This window comes from Salmo salar, chromosome ssa15 (genome assembly GCF_905237065.1).
Source record: "Salmo salar chromosome ssa15, Ssal_v3.1, whole genome shotgun sequence".
In the NCBI taxonomy this organism is placed as follows: Eukaryota; Metazoa; Chordata; class Actinopteri; order Salmoniformes; family Salmonidae; genus Salmo; species Salmo salar.
This window is the reverse complement of record NC_059456.1, coordinates 25,457,562-25,478,038: the sequence shown is the minus strand read 5'-3', so window position 1 is coordinate 25,478,038 and position 20,477 is coordinate 25,457,562. Positions and strand designations below refer to the sequence as shown.

The following is a 20,477-nucleotide window of genomic DNA, read 5'->3' as shown; positions in this document are numbered from 1 at the left end:
CTGGACAATAAAGCGCTGTGAGGAGGTAAAGCGCTGTGAGGAGGTAAAGCGCTGTGAGGAGGTAAAGCGCTGTGAGGAGGTAAAGCGCTGTGAGGAGGTAAAGCGCTGTGAGGAGGTAAAGCGCTGTGAGGAGGTAAAGCGCTGTGAGGACACATCAAGCTTGTTCAAGCTATCCGGCTCTGTTGGACGCCCACTGGAGGCTCAGTTACGCAATGGCGCAGAACCAGGAATTGTTTTAGACCACTTCATCATGCAGATGCCTGTTGGCTTCGCCTGCCGACCCAGAAAGCAGTGGCTCCTGGTGAAGAGCTAAGCACCCGGGTGGAGAGTGAGAAACGAGAGGGAGAGAGAGAAAATGGAGAGCAGCATGACGCTCGCCCGCTCTCCTCTCCTTTATCGTCCTTGTGTCCATCCCCTCCTCTCCTCTCCCTACCTACCACCAACCATCCTGTATACCCACAGTTCAAGCCACGGGCTGTCGATTGGCCAGTGAATGGAAAGCAAACCGAATCGATGGCCTGGAAAAACAAGTGCTGGCTAATTATAGGAGTTGGTGGGGTGGAGGGGGGGGTGAACATCATCAGTCTCCACCGACCCCAATGTGACAGTCTGATCTATATAGCTGAAGGAAGGGGGGCAGACAGGACAGGGCAATAACCGCAGTCTGGTAAATTGCACCGTAGCAACGTCTACTACAGTTTCAAGTGGGTCTCAGAAAATATTGGGGGGGGTTGGTGAAATATAAATATATGATATTACTGGTTGGCACGTGTCCTAATTTTAGGTTAGGGTTACTCTGCCACAAAAACATTATTGGGGGAAAAGGTCCTAATGTCCAAGTTATGGCACTCAAAAAGGTATTTCAAATAAAAAATCCAGAAAGACATCACCTCATTTGTGACCTTTAACTATATTTGGGCCAGCTGGCATGTTTTAGCGTCGGATCATTTCAGCTTTCATCAGAGCATAATAATAAAACAGGCCTTGAGTTTGGGTCCTGTGTACTCTAGATCCTCTGTACTTCAACCCTCCAACGGGTCAATGGACCCCTCACCCCGTCCTTTTCCCCACTACAGCCCAAACCCCAGTTGCTGCATCTCTTTCCTTGTTGGCAGGGCCAGCGCTGTTCTTTCACCAGCCTCCCATTCTGATATCTCCTCCGAGGGTATTATTAGCAGCCTCTGAAATCCAAGTCCACTGAGGTTTCCTCTACCAGCCGCCACTTTACCCCCTGCCTCCCGCCATGCAGTACAAGGACTTAGACCTTTAAGGAGGTCTGGACTCTTCGCCTCTGCTCAAACTAATGCTGAGAAGTTAGTGAGTTACACACACTGTTATTAAGCTAGTTGTGCTTCCAAGACACGTACTGTAGCACCCAGAATCACAACATGTCAAAATCCCATGGGGGAATCGTATTAGTTAGCTATAATTGCGCATTTCGGTACAAAACTAGTTTCAAGGGCTACTTGATGAAGGGAACTCCCATACACACACAGGCCACCTCCATCAAAATAAAAAAACTGACAGATTTTATAATACATCATGGAAATAGGGCATGAAGTGTACTAATGTACTAACACTTTTCACTGCATACAGCTTTCAAAGTAGGAATATTATATACAGTTGAAGTGGGAAGTTTACATACACTTAGGTTGGAGTCATTAAAACTCGTTTTTCAACCACTCCACAAATTTCTTGTTAAGAAACTATAGTTTTGGCAAGTTGGTTAGAACATCTACTTTGTGCATGACAAGAATTTTTCCAACATTATTTACAGACAGATTATTTCACTGTATCACAATTCCAGTGGGTCAGAAGTTTACATACACTAAGTTGACTGTGCCTTTAAACAGCTTGGAAAATTCCAGAACATTATGTCATAGCTTTAGAAGCTTCTGATAGGCTAATTGACATCATTTGAGTCAATTGGAAATATACCTGCAGATGTATTTCAAGGCCTACCTTCAAAGTCAGTGCTTCTTTGCTTGAAATCATGGGAAAATCAATAGAAATCAGCCAAGACTTCAGAAAAAAAATGTAGACCTCCACAAGTCTGGTGCATCCTTGGAAGCAATTTCCAAACTCCTGAAGGTACCACGTTCATCTGTACAAACGACAGTACGCAAGTATAAACACCATGGGACCACGCAGCCATCATACTGCTCTGGAAGGAGATGCGTTCTGTCTCCTAGAGATGAACGTACTGTGTTGCGAAAAGTGCAAATCAATCCCAGAACAGCAGCAAAGGACCTTGTGAAGATGCTGGAGGAAACAGGTACAAAAGTATCTATATCCACAGTAAAACGAGTCCTATATCAACATAACCTGAAAGGACGCTCAGCAAGGAAGAAGCCACTGCTCCAAAACCGCCATAAAAAGCCAGACTACGGTTTGCAACTGCACATGGGGACAAAGATTGTAAATTTTGCAGAAATGTCTTCTGGTCTGATGAAACAAAAATAGAACTGTTTGGCCATAATGACCATCATTATGTTTGGAGGAAAAGGGGGAGGCTTGCAAGCCGAAGAACACCATCACAACCGTGAAGCACGGGGGTGGCAGCATCATGCTGTGGGGGTGCTTTGCTGCAGGAGGGACTGGTGCACTTCAAAATAGACAGCATCATGAGGTAGGAAAATTAGGTGGATATATTGAAGCAACATCTCAAAAAATCAGTCAGGAAGTTAAAGCTTGGTCGCAAATGGGTCTTCCAAATGGACAATGACCCCAAGCATACTTCCAAAGTTGTGGCAAAATGGCTTAAGGACAACAAAGTCAAGGTATTGGAGTGGCCATCACAAAGCCCGGACCTCAACCCTATAGAAAATTTGTGGGCAGAACTAAAAAGTGTGAGCGAGCAAGGAGGCCTACAAACCTGACTCAGTTACACCAGCTCTGTCAGGAGGAATGGGCCAAAATTCACCCAATTTATTGTGGGAAGCTTGTGGAAGGCTACCCAAAACATTTGACCCAAGGTAAACAATTCAAAGGCAATGCTACCAAATACTAATTGAGTGTATGTAAACTTCTGACCCACTGGGAATGTGATGAAAGAAATAAAAGCCTAAATAAATCACTCTACTATTATTCTGACATTTCACATTATTAAAATAAAGTGGTGATTATAACTAACCTAAGACAGGTAATTTTCACTAGGATTAAATGTCCGGAATTGTGAAAAACTGAGGTTAAATGTATTTGGCTAAGGTGTATGTAAACTTCTGACTTCAACTGTACACTGCAGTGCAGGCCTAATGATATCCCAGTCCTCTATAACCAGAGAATGCACATGGAAAAGGATGTGCAGTGTCCAATAGGGAGACAAGACAGGTTTTTCTTTTACCTTTTGAAGACTGGTAGGATTCAGCTGTGTCTTGTCGATGATTTTGATGGCAACCTGTCAAGGGGGGGGAGAGAAATCACTTCCTGCTGAAACCACTCAACATAGGAATTGGCATGCCTATCGGCTGGCCACTCAATAATAACAAACTTGTTTCTCAGATTGCCAAGGTGCCATTTTAGAATGTGTAAAGCACTGCCGCCTCTAGGAGAACTGAGGGCTGGAGGGGGTCTCAATACAATTTTCCTCTAGTTTGTTGCTTCACTAAGTTTACTACATTTAATACAATTCCCCAAACTTGCATTTTGTTTGTTTCGCCAACAAACAAAATGCAATTACAGTGACTATTGTTACGATTGGTGCAGCGCGTTGCCCCTTGACTTGTCAAGTACAGTAAGGGTGAAGTGGCTGGTATCAGCTAAGTCTACTAACTAACTTTGGTTAAAAATAAAAAAATAAATCTTATGAGTACAAACAATTATTGTAATCTATTCTACTTTAGTGTATTCTACTATAGCCAAACAAATGAGAAAATCTGCCTGCTGTGTCTGCTGGTGTCTCACCTCTCGGCCCGTGAGGATGTGGCGCGCCAGCTTGACCTTGGCGAAGTTGCCCTTTCCGATGGTCTTGAGCAGCCGGTAGTTGCCGATGTGCGGCTGCTCGTCGGCGCACGAGGCAATGGAGTTCCGGCAGCGGGCACCTGAGCGGACGGGCCGTGTGGTGACCTCGTTGCGCCCATCGGTGTGCGAGGTGTGCTGTGGGGAGGAGATCAGAAGAATGTCAGAAGTCATTTGAAGTTGCATGTCAGAGAAGTTCGACTAAAGAGGACATTGATCTTGTGTAGACACGCAGCAGCATGGCACCTAAGAGCTTGACAATCAAAAGCCAAAAGCTAGAAAAGGTACATTTCCTGAAGAATATTTGTGAGCTTGCTTCAGCAGTCTAAAAGTATATTTTATGGTAGTGGAAGAAGCACACTAGCACAATAACTCGATTCTTGGGAAATATAACATTTGTCTCACAACACGTGAAAAGCAAAGACTTGACAAATAATGAGGTAATCATTGATTTGATTTTAATCCTGATTAAATGGAACAGGTCGAAACAAATTACAGGTTTCTAAAAAGGTTAATGGAGCTACGGCCTTTCCTAAACTCTTTCCAAGAAAGTCTTGTTCCTTCTATCTCTACTACTGAGATAACCAATGTTCCTGGCCTGGAGGGCATTGATCAGAGCACAACTTGTCAATAGACATTAAAACAATCACCGGGGACTGGGGCTCAATCCCCGTGACCAACCTCACCAATTTCTCCCCCACTTCCCTGTCTTGCCATCTCATTTCCTAACTGTCTGAATAAAGAGTCAAAACACATTTTATTTCATTTTGTATCGATTGTTCATAGAGCTGATGTTTTGGGAAAAAATGTCCTGGTGGCATTATATCACCATTGGTAAAGATGGGAAAGGATACAAACAATTGGTGAACGTTTGACAAATGTTGTACAGCCATTAGCATGAGTTGCTGTTCTGAGGGGAATAAAGTGCTGGTCATGAATAATGATATCAGCACTGCCTGGTAATAAGAGGGTATAGTAGAGATTGCTAAATGTTTGAACGACGCTGTAAAGTCATTAGCATTCGGTGAAAAGATTGAGCAAAGCACTTGAGTGAGCGTGCGGCTGCACTCATAGAGAAACCCTCCAACGGTGTAATAACTCACCTGGAACAGACACTTATATTAGAATGCAGACCTTGAACAGACTCAAAATAGCTTAAGAGCCAATGTCTTTAAAAACGGGAATTTTAACAACCAAAATATATAAATAAATATAAATATATATTGCTCAAAAAAATAAAGGGAACACTAAAATAACACATCCTAGATCTGAATGAATTAAATAATCTTATTAAATACTTTTTTCTTTACATAGTTAAAAGTGCTGACAACAAAATCAGACAAAAATAATCAATGGAAATCCAATTTATCAACCCATGGAGGTCTGGATTTGGAGTCACACTCTAAATTAAAGTGGAAAACCACACTACAGGCTGATCCAACTTTGATGTAATGTCCTTAAAACAAGTCAAAATGAGGCTCAGTAGTGTGTGTGGCCTCCACGTGCCTGTATGACCTCCCTACAACATCTGGGCATGCTCCTGATGAGGTGGCGGATGGTCTCCTGAGGGATCTCCTCACAGACCTGGACTAAAGCATCCGCCAACTCCTGGACAGTCTGTGGTGCAATGTGGCGTTGGTGGATGGAGCGAGACATGATGTCCCAGATGTGCTCAATTGGATTCAGGTCTGGGGAACGGGCGGGCCCGTCCATAGCATCAATGCCTTCCTCTTGCAGGAACTGCTGACACACTCCAGCCACATGAGGTCTAGCATTGTCTTGCATTAGGAGGAACCCAGGGCCAACCGCACCAGCATATGGTCTCACAAGGGGTCTGAGGATCTCATCTCGGTACCTAATGGCAGTCAGGCTACCTCTGGCGAGCACATGGAGGGCTGTGCGGCCCCCCAAAGAAATGCCACCCCACACCATGACTGACCCACCGCCAAACCGGTCATGCTGGAGGATGTTGCAGGCAGCAGAACGTTCTCCACGGCATCTCCAGAATCTGTCACATGTGCTCAGTGTGAACCTGCATCTGTGAAGAGCACAGGGCGCCAGTGGCGAATTTCACAATCTTGGATTTCTCTGGCAAATGCCAAACGTCCTGCACGGTGTTGGGCTGTAAGCACAACCCCCACCTGTGGACGTCGGGCCCTCATACCACCCTCATGGAGTCTGTTTCTGAGCGTTTGAGCAGACACATGCACATTTGTGGCCTGCTGGAGGTCATTTTGCAGGGCTCTGGCAGTGCTCCTCCTGCTCCTCCTTGCACAAAGGCGGAGGTAGCGGTCCTGCTGCTGGGTTGTTGCCCTCCTACACGTCTCTTGATGTACTGGCCTGTCTCCTGGTAGCGCCTCCATGCTCTGGACACTACGCTGACAGACACAGCAAACCTTCTTGCCACAGCTCACATTGATGTGCCATCCTGGATGAGCTGCACTACCTGAGCCACTTGTGTGGGTTGTAGACTCCGTCTCATGCTACCACTAGAGTGAAAGCACCACCAGCATTCAAAAGTGACCAAAACATCAGCCAGGAAGCATAGGAATAGAGAAGTGGTCTGTGGTCACCACTGCAGAACCACTCCTTTATTGGGGGTGTCTTGCTAATTGCCTATAATTTCCACCTGTTGTCTATTCCATTTGCACAACAGCATGTGAAATTTATTGTCAATCAGTGTTGCTTCCTAAGTGGACAGTTTGATTTCACAGAAGTGTGATTGACTTGGAGTTACATTGTGTTGTTTAAGTGTTCCCTTTATTTTTTGAGCAGTATATATATATATATATATATATATATATATATATATATATATATATATATATATATGGCTTTAGAAGCTTCTGATAGGCTAATTGACATCATTTGAGTCAATTGAAGGTGTACCTGTGGATGTATTTCAAGGCCTACCTTCAAAGTCAATGCTTCTTTGCTTGACATCATGGGAAAAATCTAAAGAAATCAGCCAAGACTTCAGAAAAAAAATGGTAGACCTCCACAAGTCTGGTACATCCTTGGGAGCAATTTCCAAACGCCTGAATGTACCACGCTCATGTGTACAAACAATAGTACGCAAGTATAAACACCATGGGACCACGCAGCCGTCATACCGCTCTGGAAGGAGATGCGTTCTGTCTCCTACAGATGAATGTACTTCGTTGCAAAAAGGGCAAATCAATCCCAGAACAACAGCAAAGGACCTTGTGAAGATGCTGGAGGAAACAGGTACAAAAGTATCTATATCCACAGTAAAACGAGTCCTATATCAACATAACCTTAAAGGATGCTCAGCAAGGAAGAAGCCACTGCTCCAAAACCGCCATAAAAAAAGCCAGACTACGGTTTGCAACTGCACATGGTGACAAAGATCGTACTTTTTGGAGAAATGTCCTCTGGTCTGATGAAACAAAAATATAACTGTTTGGCCATAATGACCATCGTCATGTTTGGAGGAAAAGGGGGAGGCTTGCAAGCCGAAGAACACCATCACAACCGTGAAGCACGGGGGTGGCAGCATCATGTTGTGGGGGTGCTTTGCTGCAGGAGGGACTAGTGCACTTCACAAAATAGATGGCAACATGAAGAAGGAAAATTGTGGATATATTGAAGCAACATCTCAAGACATCAGTCAGGCAGTTAAAGCTTGGTCGCAAATGGATTTTCCAAATGGACAACGACACCAAGCATACTTCCAAAGTTGTTGCAAAATGGCTTAAGGACAACAAAGTCAAGGTATTGGAGTGATCATCACAAAGCCCTGACCTCAACCCTATAGAACATTTGTGGGCAGAACTGAAAAAGCGTGTGCGAGCAAGGAGGCCTACAAACCTGACTCAGTTACAGCAGCTCTGTCAGGAGGAATGGGCCAAAATTCACCCAATTTATTGTGGGAAACTTGTGGAAGGCTACCCAAAACGTTTGACCCAAGGTAAACAATTCAAAGGCAATGCTACCAAATACTAATTGAGTGTATGTAAACGTATGACCCACTGGGAATGTGATGAAAGAAATAAAAGCTGAAGTAAATCATTTTCTCTACTATTATTCTGACATTTCACATTCTTAAAATAAAGTGGTGATCCTAACTGACCTAAGACAGGGAATTTTTACTAGGATTAAATGTCAGGAATTGTGAAAAACTGAGTTTAAATGTATTTGGCTAAGGTGTATGTAAACTTCCCACTTCAACTGTATGTATGTATGTATGTATGTATGTTTCTAAGACCAGGTTAAAATACTGTACCTTGAAGTAAGGAACTTGCTGCGCTTTGTAAAAAAAAATGTAATAAATTACAGCGAGTGACTGTGTGACTAGCACACACAGTCTCTCTCTTCTTCCTGCTGCAGCGACCACCACAGAACATCAGTGTTTATTGCGCTGTCCATGTTGCTGAAGCTACAACATAATTACAGCCATTTCTGACTGAAAAGTTGTTACAGAAATCCCTCACTTGTTTAGGAAAAACATTCCCTATTCCCTCAACCCTTGCTCTCTTTACATGACACATGTATCCATTGCATGCACGTGACCAATAGGGCCTGACCTATAGCATATCATAATCACATCAATAAATTGATTATAACATAATCCAAATGCCTTAATACATGTGACAGCAAAATGGATGCAGAGGATGTGACAAATGAACTTGAAACGGGGGAATGTTTTCTGGTTGCTGAGGAGGTAAAGGGAAGTCAGATGTGTGTAATAAATTTGGCTAGTTGTAGAAAATACTGGGATGTCAAGAAAATGACAGTAAGTAGCAAGCGCTGCGTGGATATTGTGTTTGTCAAACAGGTGCTGTTAAATTACAATACAATTTCTGACCATTTGGAACAACACTAAATAAATTAAAAGCATACCAGAGTCAAAAAAAATGTAACATTTTTGTAAAGCCTTTATCACAGCAAAGACTAAAAACAGTAACATTTATTTATGAATGCAATTGCCGAAATGGAACGATTTATTTATTGTTTACGCTAATTATTTAAGGCTTGCTGTGTTATTTTAAAACTAAAATGCTTGATTGCATTTCAAATGATGAATGACTCGTATGCTGTGTGACGACATGAACGAATGAATGATACAGTAGCCTATATAAATATTGAGAAATAGGCCAAAGTAAGTTACGGTATTAAGACTAAACAGCATACGCTCTTAGGCCTACAGCTCGATGGTAGTTATACAAGGCTGCTATAGGCTACTAAGTTTACTAATGATAATGACATGACTTATTATAATGATGATAGTAATAATAACAATAAGAAGGAGATCAAGAATAAGGAGGGTTATTTTTATTAAAAATATTATTTGACAATTTGTAACAGCATAAATAACACTAAATAAATAAGTAATACCAGAGGCTGTTCTAATGAAAAAATAAAGTGTAAAGCTTTTATTACAGCATTGCAAAGATTAAAAACATGTTTATCCGACATGAGTTGCGTGAGGCTTGCTGCTCACGGAATCAGTAGGCTATTAAACAAACACTCAAGCAACAGAAGCAGGATCCGTCTTATTTGTGTAGATATATAGTGCATTCGGAAAGTTTTCAAACCCTTTGACTTAACGTAACAAATTGTGGTTACAGCCTTATTCTAAAATTGATAAAAATGTATTTTTTCCCCCTCATCAATCTACACACAATACCTCATAATGACAAAGGAAAACCCGTTTTTTTTACATTTTTGCAAAATGTTTAAAAAATGATTATTTCACATTTACATAAGTATTCAGACACTTTACTCAGTACTTTGTTGAAGCCCCTTTGGCAGCGATTACAGCCTCGAGTCTTCTTGGGTATGACGCTAAAAGTTTGGCACACCTGTATTTGGGGGTTTATTCCTATTCTTCTCTGCAGATCCTCTCAAGAGCCTCACTGCACAGCTATTTTCAGGTCTGTCCAGAGATGTTCGATCGGGTTCAAGTCCGGGCTCTGGCTGGGCCACTCAAAGACATTCAGAGACTTGGCTGTGTGCTTAGGGTCGTTGTGCTGTTGGAAGGTGAACCTTTGCGCCAGTCTGAGGCCCTGAGCACTCTGGAGCAGGTTTTCATCAAGGATCTCTCTGTACTTTGCTCCGTTCATCTTTCCCTTCATCCTGACTAGTCTCCCAGTCCCTGCCACCAAAAAACATCCCCACAGCATGATGATGCCACCACCATGCTTCACCGTAGGCATGGTGCCAGGTTTCCTCAAGAAGGTGACGCTTGGCATTCAGGCTGAAGAGTTCAATCTTGGTTTCATCAGACCAGAGAATCTTGTTTCCAATTGTCTGAGAGTCTTTAGGTGCTGTTTGGCAAACTCATAGTGGCTACCGTCTGGACACTCTAGCATAAAGGCCTGATTGGTGGAGTGCTGCAGAGATGGCTGTCCTTCTGGAAGGTTCTCCCATCTTCACAGAGGAAGAGTGACCTGTAGAGCTCTGTCTGAGTGACCATCGGGTTCTTGGTCACCTCCCTGACCAAGGCCCTTCTCCCACGATTGTCTTGGTGGTTCCAAACTTCTTCTATTTAAGAATGATGGAGGCTACCGTGTTCTTGGGGACCTTGAATGCTGCAGAAATTTTTTGGTACCCTTCCCCAGATCTGTGCCTCGACACCATTCTGTCTGAGCTCTACGGACAATTCCGTCGACCTCACGACTTGGTTTTGCTCTGACATGCACTGTCAACTATCAGACCATATTTAGACAGGTGTGTGCCTTTCCAAATGCCATTCAATTGAATTTACCACAGGTGGACTCCAATCAAGTTGTAGAAACATAATCGATGGAAACAGGATGCACCTGAGCTCAATTGGGTCTCATAGCAAAGGGTATGAATAGTTATTTAAATAAGTTATGTTTTTTATACACACACACACACACATATATATTTCTAAAAACCTGTTTTTGCTTCATTTTTATAGGGTATAGTGTGTAGATTGATGATTTTTTATATCTTTGTTCATTTTGAAATGAGGCTGTAACGTAACAAAATGTATAAAAAGTGAAGGGGTCTGAATACTTTCCGAAGGCACTGTTTTTGGATGATTTATGAAGACAGGCACATTTAACAGTTATACACATAATTAAGTTTGGGTTTCCTCACTTTTCTTAGACAATTAAGGCAAGTGCTGTTTTCTCATCTCTTAACTCCGCTGCTGCCTCCGCCGCATTGTTCTCAACACCAATATGCTGGTTAACTTGGCTATTATGCACATAGCAACATGGTCTAGGGAAAGGCGCCAATTCAACAGAGCACTGATGTTTCAGAACCATGACCACTATCAAATGCGGGAGAAAGAGCATTTGATATAAAATATTTTCATTAGTATTGCACCATTGTCCTTAACCTTATACAATTTCAGCAGCACATACTTTAGAGTGATGGACTGTGCCATCCCCACAGCCTTCATAATGGATTAGTCCACTCAGACAGGTGTCTTGTACACCATGAATAATATTACATTTTTGCTACTGCTCAACTAAAGAAATCTCAGTCGACCGACAACCTATCGACCAAACAATCGACCATTTTACTAATTGAGGTCAGCCCTACAAACAATAAAAGGGAAGAGGTTAATGACCTTAAATCGCAATAGTGGGTGTATGGCGAGAGGAGGGTTGGTAGTGGAGTGGTATCTATCCAGCATTGATGTCCTAGCCTGGCAAAGTATCCATCAGCCCGAAGGGCTGTGACGCAGGTTCAGTTAGTCAAATGGGGCACAGCTGTAATATCCTGACAAGCACTTGAGATGGGTCAACCAAAACCAAGCACCTTTCTCAACCTCAACGTCCGTCAACAGTTAATGGATTCTTGCAGGGTAACTCTATATACCCATGTACCTAAACAGTATTAACTATAGTAACAACATTGTATTAACATGTGGTTACATGGGAAATGTCAATCTGTTTAGTTCGGAAATACCGACCTACAATTGGTTTCCAAGTTGTCGTTGGTTTCAGTGAGTGAGATTAGCACGATCATTGGAACAAAATAAGATAATGCAAAAAAAAAAAAAAATGTTCTTCAGTCTCGGTCTACATTTAAGGAAACACGTCTAGAAACCATCGCAATTGTCTAAAGGGCATTACTGTAACATTGTAAAAACGTTTTAGACACATTGCTGGGATGTTACCACGACGCTGTGAAAACACCCCCTTAGTTTGTGGTGTCTTCTTTACAGTGAGCACTTTCTGTTTGTCTATACCCAAGAGTTTCATAAGACACAGTGACTGTTCAAAAAAATAAAAACAAAACACTTTGTTCATGGAGCATTTTTTGCTACTAGCGTGCACAGCAAGTTCTGTTTCTACAACTACAGTGTTGAACTATTTGCTTGTTTTTACCAATCCTCCCCCCGTCACAGATTATCGTAAACGCAAATAACACCAACAAACTGGTCTACCTTTTATAGACACTAGTTCCAAAAGCCCTGAAGCTCATACTGACAGAAAACTTGATTATTCTAACCTTTCAAAAGATCATCCAAAAAGCAACTATGAAATATAATCCTACAATGTGCAATACAATGAGACCATAACAATTGACCTCTATGGAATAAGGGCCTAAGAATTGAAGCGTACTAATTTCTAGGACCATTATAGCGATGTAAACCCAGTACTGAGACGGATACAGTAGCAAACTTGATAAATACGCTGATCCTCTTTGATAGCGTCAAAAGGCTCATCTGTGGGTTTATCATCCTGCCAAACGATTCACAGTTCCACGCCTTTAACAGTAAAGCACACAGACAATGACACTTACTGTATTTCATCAGCGTGCTGCCTACTGCTGTTACTGTATTTCATCAGCGTGCTGCCTAATGCTGTTACTGTATTTCATCAGCGTGCTGCCTACTGCTGTTACTGTATTTCATCAGCGTGCTGCCTACTGCTGTTACTGTATTTCATCAGCGTGCTGCCTACTGCTGTTACTGTATTTCATCAGCGTGCTGCCTACTGCTGTTACTGTATTTCATCAGCGTGCTGCCTACTGCTGTTACTGTATTTCATCAGCGTGCTGCCTACTGCTGTTACTGTATTTCATCAGCGTGCTGCCTAGTGCTGTTACTGTATTTCATCAGCGTGCTGCCTAGTGCTGTTACTGTATTTCATCAGCGTGCTGCCTAGTGCTGTTACTGTATTTCATCAGCGTGCTGCCTATCGCTGAATCAACAATGTGTCCCAAAATAACAGATCAAGGTTGCAACCGTAGAGTGTCAAAGACTTGGTCAGGGATGGAATTGGATTGTGTCAAGTAATGGGTCGTTGTGAAAGGTTATTCAATTCATGTCGTCGTGGGTCAGACGTAGCCTAATTATGTGCCGTGTGATCAAGGGGACTCATTTAAAATCACCACAGCACCAGTTTATCAACCCAAACTTGAATGAGACAACAGTCTGAGTAGCAGAATACAGGTTTTTGAAATAGTCTGTCTCTGTTAGTTGCTTACTCTCTAAAAGTGAGAGAGTAGGACCATTGACCATAAACGTGTCATCAAGGTCAGCATACAGTGGCCACTACGGGAAAAACATTCCTAAGCCTTGTGACCCCTCAACACAAATTACTGATAAGGCACAATGGAGGTCTTTATAAATAGGACGCACAGAAATTCACAAAAATAGCCCATTTGCACACAATTCGTATGTCTCCAAACACCAAAACCATACGGCAACACTAGTACGAACTCAGACACTTAAATAGCCCTATTGATACTTTTGCAATTGAGTTCAATTGAATAACTTCGTTATCTTCGCCTTGACTAGAAAGTCTCTGTCGCCTACTGTGGCGCATATTGAAAACGTCAAAATACAAAAAATGGGTCACTTCAGGAAGAAAACTAATACTTACTATGGTGATGCGGTGCCTTTTTACAGAGTGTGAGCCCTTCATCCTAGCATTGGCGATCTGAATGGCATCGGAACAGACTGCCTGTCCGGTTTTGTGCTGGTGACAGTTCATTGATCCAAATTGCACTCACTGATGCTCAGAGGCGTGTGAACACATTTTGGGCACCTGTCGCTCAACTCCAAGGGGGTGGGCGCACAGAGCTTGTCCTAATTATAGTGTGTGCTGGTTGACCTATATACCCCAGAATGCCATGCCAACCAGTAACAAAGCAGGCATCTTCGTAATGTAAAGATTCCACCTTGCTCCAGCAGGTAAGCTCACCTCTAGTTTCCCATGCTTAAAAGTTATAAATGATGTGATGTATATAAATGATGACAGGTGTGTGTCTTTCCAAATCATGTCCAATCAATTGAATTTACCACAGGTGGACTCCATCAAGTTGTAGAAATACCTCAAGGATGATCAATGGAAACAGGATACACCTGAGCTCAATTACGAGTCTCATAGCAAAGGGTCTGAATACTTATGTAAATAAGGTATGTTTGTTTTTTTATGAATTTGCTCATATTTATAAAAACCTGTTTTTGCTTTGTCATTATTGGGTATTGTGAGTAGATTGCTGATGATTTTTTTTTATTTAATCAATTTTAGAATAAGGCTGTAACGTAACATTTGGAAAAGGGGTCTGAATACTTTCCGAGCGCACTGTATATTACAGCTTTCTGGCCTGACTGGTGTCGCATTCAAAACAACGGGGAACTTGAAAATCTCGGACTTCCGAGGGTTCAAAACAACTGGGAACTCAGAGCTCGGAAATCTGACTTCAGTGTTTTCAAGAAACCTGGAAACTCTAGAGAGAATTAAAATTAAATCATTTTTTACACTCAACCCACCCAGAATTCCAAGATGGAAACTGAGGCATCTTTCTAGAGCTCCAACGATGAGACAGCCTACAGGGATGCGGTCAGGGACCTGGCAGCGTGGTGCCGGGACAACAACCTCTCCCTCAACGTCAGCAAAACAAGGATCATGGACTACAGGAAACAGAGGGCAAAGCACAGGGCTGTTGTGGAGCAGGTCGAGACCTTCAAGTTCCTCGGTGTCCACATTACTAAGGAACTATCATGGTCCACACACACCAACACAGTCGTAAAGAGGGCACGACAATGCCTCTTCCTCCTCAAGAGGCTGAAAAGATTTGGCATGGGCCCTCAGATCATCAAAACGTTCTACAGCTGCACCATTGAGAGCATCTTGACTGGCTGCATCATCTTGGTATAGCAAAATCCAACCACAAGGCGCTACAGAGGATAGTGCGTATGGCCCAGTACATCACTGGGGGCGAGCTCCCTGTCTTCCAGGACCTCTATACCAGGCGGTGTCAGAGGAAGGTTCTAAATGTTTTTTATAAGACTCCAGCCTCCCAAGTCATTGACTGTTCTCTCTGCTATCGCTCGGCAAGCAATTCCGATGCACCAAGTCAGGAACCAACAGGACACTAAACAGCTTCTACCCCCAAGCTATAAGACTGCTAAATAGAGAAATAAATAGTTAACCAATAGCTACCCAGAATATCGGCATGACCCTTTTTGCACTAACTCTTGACTCGTCACATACACTGCTGTTATATTTTCTATCCTGTTGCATAGTCATTTTATCCCTACCTATATGTACATACTCGATATACCTCAATCACCTCGTACCCCTGCACATCGACTCGGTACTGGTACCCCGTGTATATCATTAAATTCATTGTGTTATTCTTTTTCTAATTATTTCTGGTGTTATTATTTTCCTACCATTTCTGCATAGTTTGTCTGGGCCGGTAAGCAAGCATTTCGCTGTTGTTTACGAAGCATATGACAAATAATTTGTGATTTGACTTTCCGACCTGAAGTTCACTGACGTCATGGTTTGACCTCTTTTTTCCTCTAAATTCCCAGTTGTCTTGAAAGTACCATAACATGTACACTATGACACCGAAATTGGCACAAACATAATTCTTAAAAAGTTGGGTCAATATCAATTTTAATAACTGAAAGGAGTAACGTTAAAGCCTAACTTACTTGAGCAAATACTTACATGTTCAGTATCACGCTCATTGACAGTAGGTAGTGGCGTTCTGGTTGACATTTTAATGTCTTGTTCCCCGAAGTGGTTCGGCGTTCTGGGTCTCCTTTTTTATTTTGTTGCACCTTAGTCCAACAGGAGGAAAGCAGGTCTACAAATGCTATTGAAGAACATGGATTTAACGCAACGCCGAAATTCCAGCAAACACACGCTGGAAGATGTCTAGACCACAGATTAATTAGGTAAATTGTCGAACCGCATTACTGTACAGAGGTGGGACAGATTGCGAAAAACAAAACAACCCACAAAAGGTTGTCCAACAACAAACCATAACCCCGAGCTCCAAAATGTTCCAATACGTTTTTAGGGAACTAAAACTCAATAAACTGTATTCCAATAGTTCACGGGCTCTCTACAAATGCACAGAATGTCTAGTCAAGGAAAAAGGGGAGGGGAAGGGGAGTTAACGTAAAACCGGTCTCAGAATTTGCAGCCAGTTTTAGCGGTTTGGGTTACTATTGATTTACTATTGATTTTCAGCTTCCGACGCGCGCTGCCCCGCTTTCCGATGGTGCTGGTACCCCGAAAGACCCAAGTTCGGTTAAAGTCCTCCCCATCCCAAAAGTAAGGGTAGTTTGCTTGATTGCTATATCCAAGATGGCCGCCTGTTAACTGGAGAGTGCCAAACCAAACCCAATGCGTTGAGAGGAAGTGAGGAAAGACATGGCTTTAAAGCTTATTGGAGCTTCGGTTGGGGCAGAGCTGTTTGTTGTTGCTAGGGTGATTACTGGAGAGAAAAATCTACCTGCTGCACAATACATTAAATACCCTGCCTACCGTGCCTAAAGGCATTAAGGTTGCCCCTACTGTCCCGTGCATGCATTGTCAGTGAAACAACTGAAAGCACAGATTGATTTGACAGTTTTTTTATTTATTTTTAGTGCCACTCCATCTCTCTGATTCTGAACTCCCAAATCTATTCTCCTAAACAAAACTAAAAAACAACTAAAAAACACATTTTCAGTTAATTGCTTGCTTGATGGAGATTGTAGGTGGGTGACTAGGTCCCCCTAATCCAATAATAATCTGAGACAAGTTCCATCTATATTGTAACAGTCATTCGGTCTCACATGCTTACACACACACACACTGCATCCTGTCTTGTGTTTCTCACATGAGCCGCACCTCTAGCAGTGCACTTCCTGTGTGGCCAGCACACACCATCAAAGGGTCTATTCACAGAGAGAGACAGAGAAAATTAAGAAACACAGAGAGAGAGATAAAACAGTCTGCGTAACAAAGTGGTGGAGGCGGAGCAAACAAGAAAGACAGGAAAAGATATAGGAAAAAAACAATTCTAAAGGAAGACTGATTTATTTCTAAAACACAGTTGGATATTGGCTTGAAATCCAAGTCTCTCCCTTTCTCTCTCCTCCCTTTCTCTCTCTCTCTCTCTCTCTCTCTCTTCACGTGAGAAAAACAGCTGTCTTCTTCTCTCACCGTGAGATGGTCTCCAGGGCAACAACGTGCAGTTTCGCCCTGGCTGTCACAGGGAGGGTACGCGACCAGCAGAGAGGAGCCTGGGAGTTCACTCACATGTCACACTGACCCTACCTCATTAGCACAAAGGTATCTTTGTATGTTCCCAGGGTGATCACACAGACTCTTGCACACACAATATCATATTGTCTCTCTGTCTCACACACACACACACAGAGCGAGAGAGAGACACACACACAAAAAGCCTATCGAAAAGTTTAAGAAACATTTGACAGCAAAACACACATCACTCACCATGTTGCGTCATTGTGAATCAATCAATCACACCGACTCTGGTCCTGCAGCTCATGTGAGTAGATTATAACATTCAAGGCCCTGTCTACCTGAATAGTATTTTTTTTAAAGCCTAAGATTAGTATGATCCAAGTTACATTTCATTCAAGTTAGATTTCTATAAATCTACAAGTGTAAAGTGGTTTCTATACACCAGTGTTGAAGGATTCCAACCTACTGTATAGTACAACAATTTCTCTTGACAAAGTGTATTCTAGACAATGAAAAGCATTCCTTTTGGTAAGTAGTTATTGTTGATGTCCACAATCTCTGTACATTGCATGGGTAAGACATATCTACCAATACTGGTACTAAATACATATCTACTGATTTGCAGTATGCAAAACCCCTTAAATGTATGCAAAACCCCTTAAAACCCCTTAAATGTCGAGGGCATAACCTTCAGGTGTTTAACAACTTCTTTAATTTCAAATGACAGCTACAGTATGATAATTATAATTTTTTTATTTAACCTTTATTTAACTAGACAAGTCAGTTAAGAACATTAAGAACAAATTCTTATTTACAAAGATGGCCTACCCCATCCAAACCCGGACGACGCTGGGCCAATTGTGCGCCGCACTATGGGGACTCCCAATCACGGCCGGTTGTGATACAGCCTGGATTATTCCATTTAGTCTGAAGGTAATGTTGCCATACCTCCAAAATCACTTCATTGTGCCTGGTTCGCGACGAGGCTAGTCTGACAGTAACATCCATTTTGACATTCAGTTCTCTATTTGCACTCAGGCATTGATTAATACATTATTTTGAGTTTTCATTGTTATTGTCATAGGGTAGTAGAATGTCTAACTATGTTGAGTATAATGACTTCCTTGAGTCAAGTACTGACCTACTATTTATTTACATCTGTGCTTGATAGAAATCTTAAAATGTATCATTTGTAGTCTTTTTTTGTTGTTGTTGCTGGATTAAAGTTGAAATTGTAGGTAATATCTCCCTCTAGTGGTTTACGTGGGAACATGACAACTGGTATGCACTTTTTAGCCTTGTACGAACCGTCCTGTTTCGCTACACGGATAGAAAATACTTTTGTTAATAACTACAAACAAGGAGGTGGGCAGAGCCAAGCCAGTGAGAGCCTATTGGCACATTCTAGCACTCATACTCTGTGAGGTGCGCGTCTACAATAACTCAATTCTCCTATGCACTACAATTATTCTTTTTTGACTTTTACTCTGGCAAAGGGTAAAGTCTACAAAACTTTATCCACTCTGTTCGTAACAGATTAAAGTTTTGGAAACAGAAAACTGTATTAAGATCAAATGTTTAATCGATGAGAAACCTAGCAGAATGTCGTCCAAAAATCGATCTCCCTCCATCTTCTCCCATTGCCATATTTGGTAGTGAGTGGAAACGCCAACCGGATGCTTCACATTTATACATCCGGTGAAATATTTATACATCTGGTGAGATCAATATTTATAGATCATGGTTCGTAGGCTATGCACTTTTAGTACAGATAGAACAATGAGACAGATATTTCCCCGGATAAATGTCATGCATCCGGTTGGTGTTGCCACTCAATACCAAATATGGTGATGAGAGGAAGCCCAGTGGGAGAAGTTGGAGCGAGATGGATTTTGGGCAACATTCTGTAAATGTTCTCATCGATTAAACATTTGATCTCCATACCGTATTCGATTTCCAAAGCTACAATCTGTAACAAACAGAGTGGACTGCGTTTTGTAGACTTTACCCTTTGCCAAAGTTTCTTAAAAAAAAATTGTTTAGGAGTGCAAGGGCGAATTGAGTTATTGCACAGCGCACTTCACAGAGTAGGCGTCCTCTAAGTGAAATATGCAAATTATTGCCCACTATGATTAATTTTCTTTCAATGGAAACGACAGGCTCTGGTCCATCTTGGGTTAGTTATACAAATCTTTGCTTTTAGCAAGTCATGAAATCTTCCTTTCAATAGCAGTCAATGGCGCCATCTTGTGGATATAGTTGAAACCTGTTTATTCCATAGTCCATGGCATCAAACCTTGTCCTAAAATTGCAATTCTCAGCCTGCTGAATTAGCGTGGTCATTTACTCATAATCCCTTTGTTCTCATAAACGAAAACACATACTCAAACCCACATGATGTAGGAACCAAGTACTGTACCGAAAGCTAAACATGTTTTTGATCTGATAAGAGCATGAGAAAATGTATTAATTATTTATTATACTTAAATTAAGTAATTATACTTAAATTAATCCAGATATAAAATATTTATTTCTGAGACATTGTTTGACTTCAGATTAATTAGTTCTAGACTAGGGAGTTCCATGCTAAGGTAAGTAAGGACTAACCAGTTAATCTTTGTGTAGCCTAATTAGATTAATGATGTGCACTTGGTGCTGAGCTGACCTGAGGATGCTTCAAAAACCAGGGATGGGACACCAATACATAAGCATTGTGTGGAATTGGAGCAAGTCACCTAAATCAAGCAATGTAAACATTTTCTAGAGGCAGATGATCACCATAGCTTGGAGGGGATAAGACAGGATGAAGGTCAGCCCGCTAGATCTGCAGCAGCCAGGAGCGAAGACTGTATCACTAACCCGGCCTGGAGGGGGCTGGAGGACAAAGAGAAAGCATTTTCCCATCCTGGAGTCAGAGACCATTTTGGAGATCTCTGAGACCTTATAGGAGGTCTCTGACTCCAGGGTGGGAAAATTCTTAACAAGAAAGAAACAGACGAAGACACAGAGGGACCATGAAACCCTATGTTGTGTTTTAAATAGTTAATCTGTTGTCAATTTCTATTCTGACTT

General features: G+C 42.0%; 1 protein-coding gene across 15 annotated transcripts in view; it reads right to left on the bottom strand.

The window, feature by feature from the left end:
* Positions 1-16,613, bottom strand: part of LOC106571124 (MAP/microtubule affinity-regulating kinase 3) — a 107,009-nt gene extending 90,396 nt beyond the window's left edge. For 14 of the 15 annotated variants that reach the window (XR_006759140.1, XM_014143811.2, XM_014143815.2 and 11 more), the window contains exons 1-3: positions 13,791-13,916; positions 3,904-4,095; positions 3,344-3,397 (exon numbers count right to left, since the gene is read on the bottom strand). Coding sequence is in view for 14 of the 15 variants with exons in the window: in XM_014143811.2 (XP_013999286.1) it covers positions 3,344-3,397; positions 3,904-4,095; positions 13,791-13,901 (357 nt within the window). In the remaining variant the exon portion in view is untranslated. Of the gene's footprint in view, positions 1-3,343; positions 3,398-3,903; positions 4,096-13,790; positions 13,917-15,872 lie in introns of those variants that run through there. The other variant, XM_014143816.2, reaches the window with a different exon arrangement.
* Between the last annotated feature and the right edge of the window lie 3,864 nt (positions 16,614-20,477).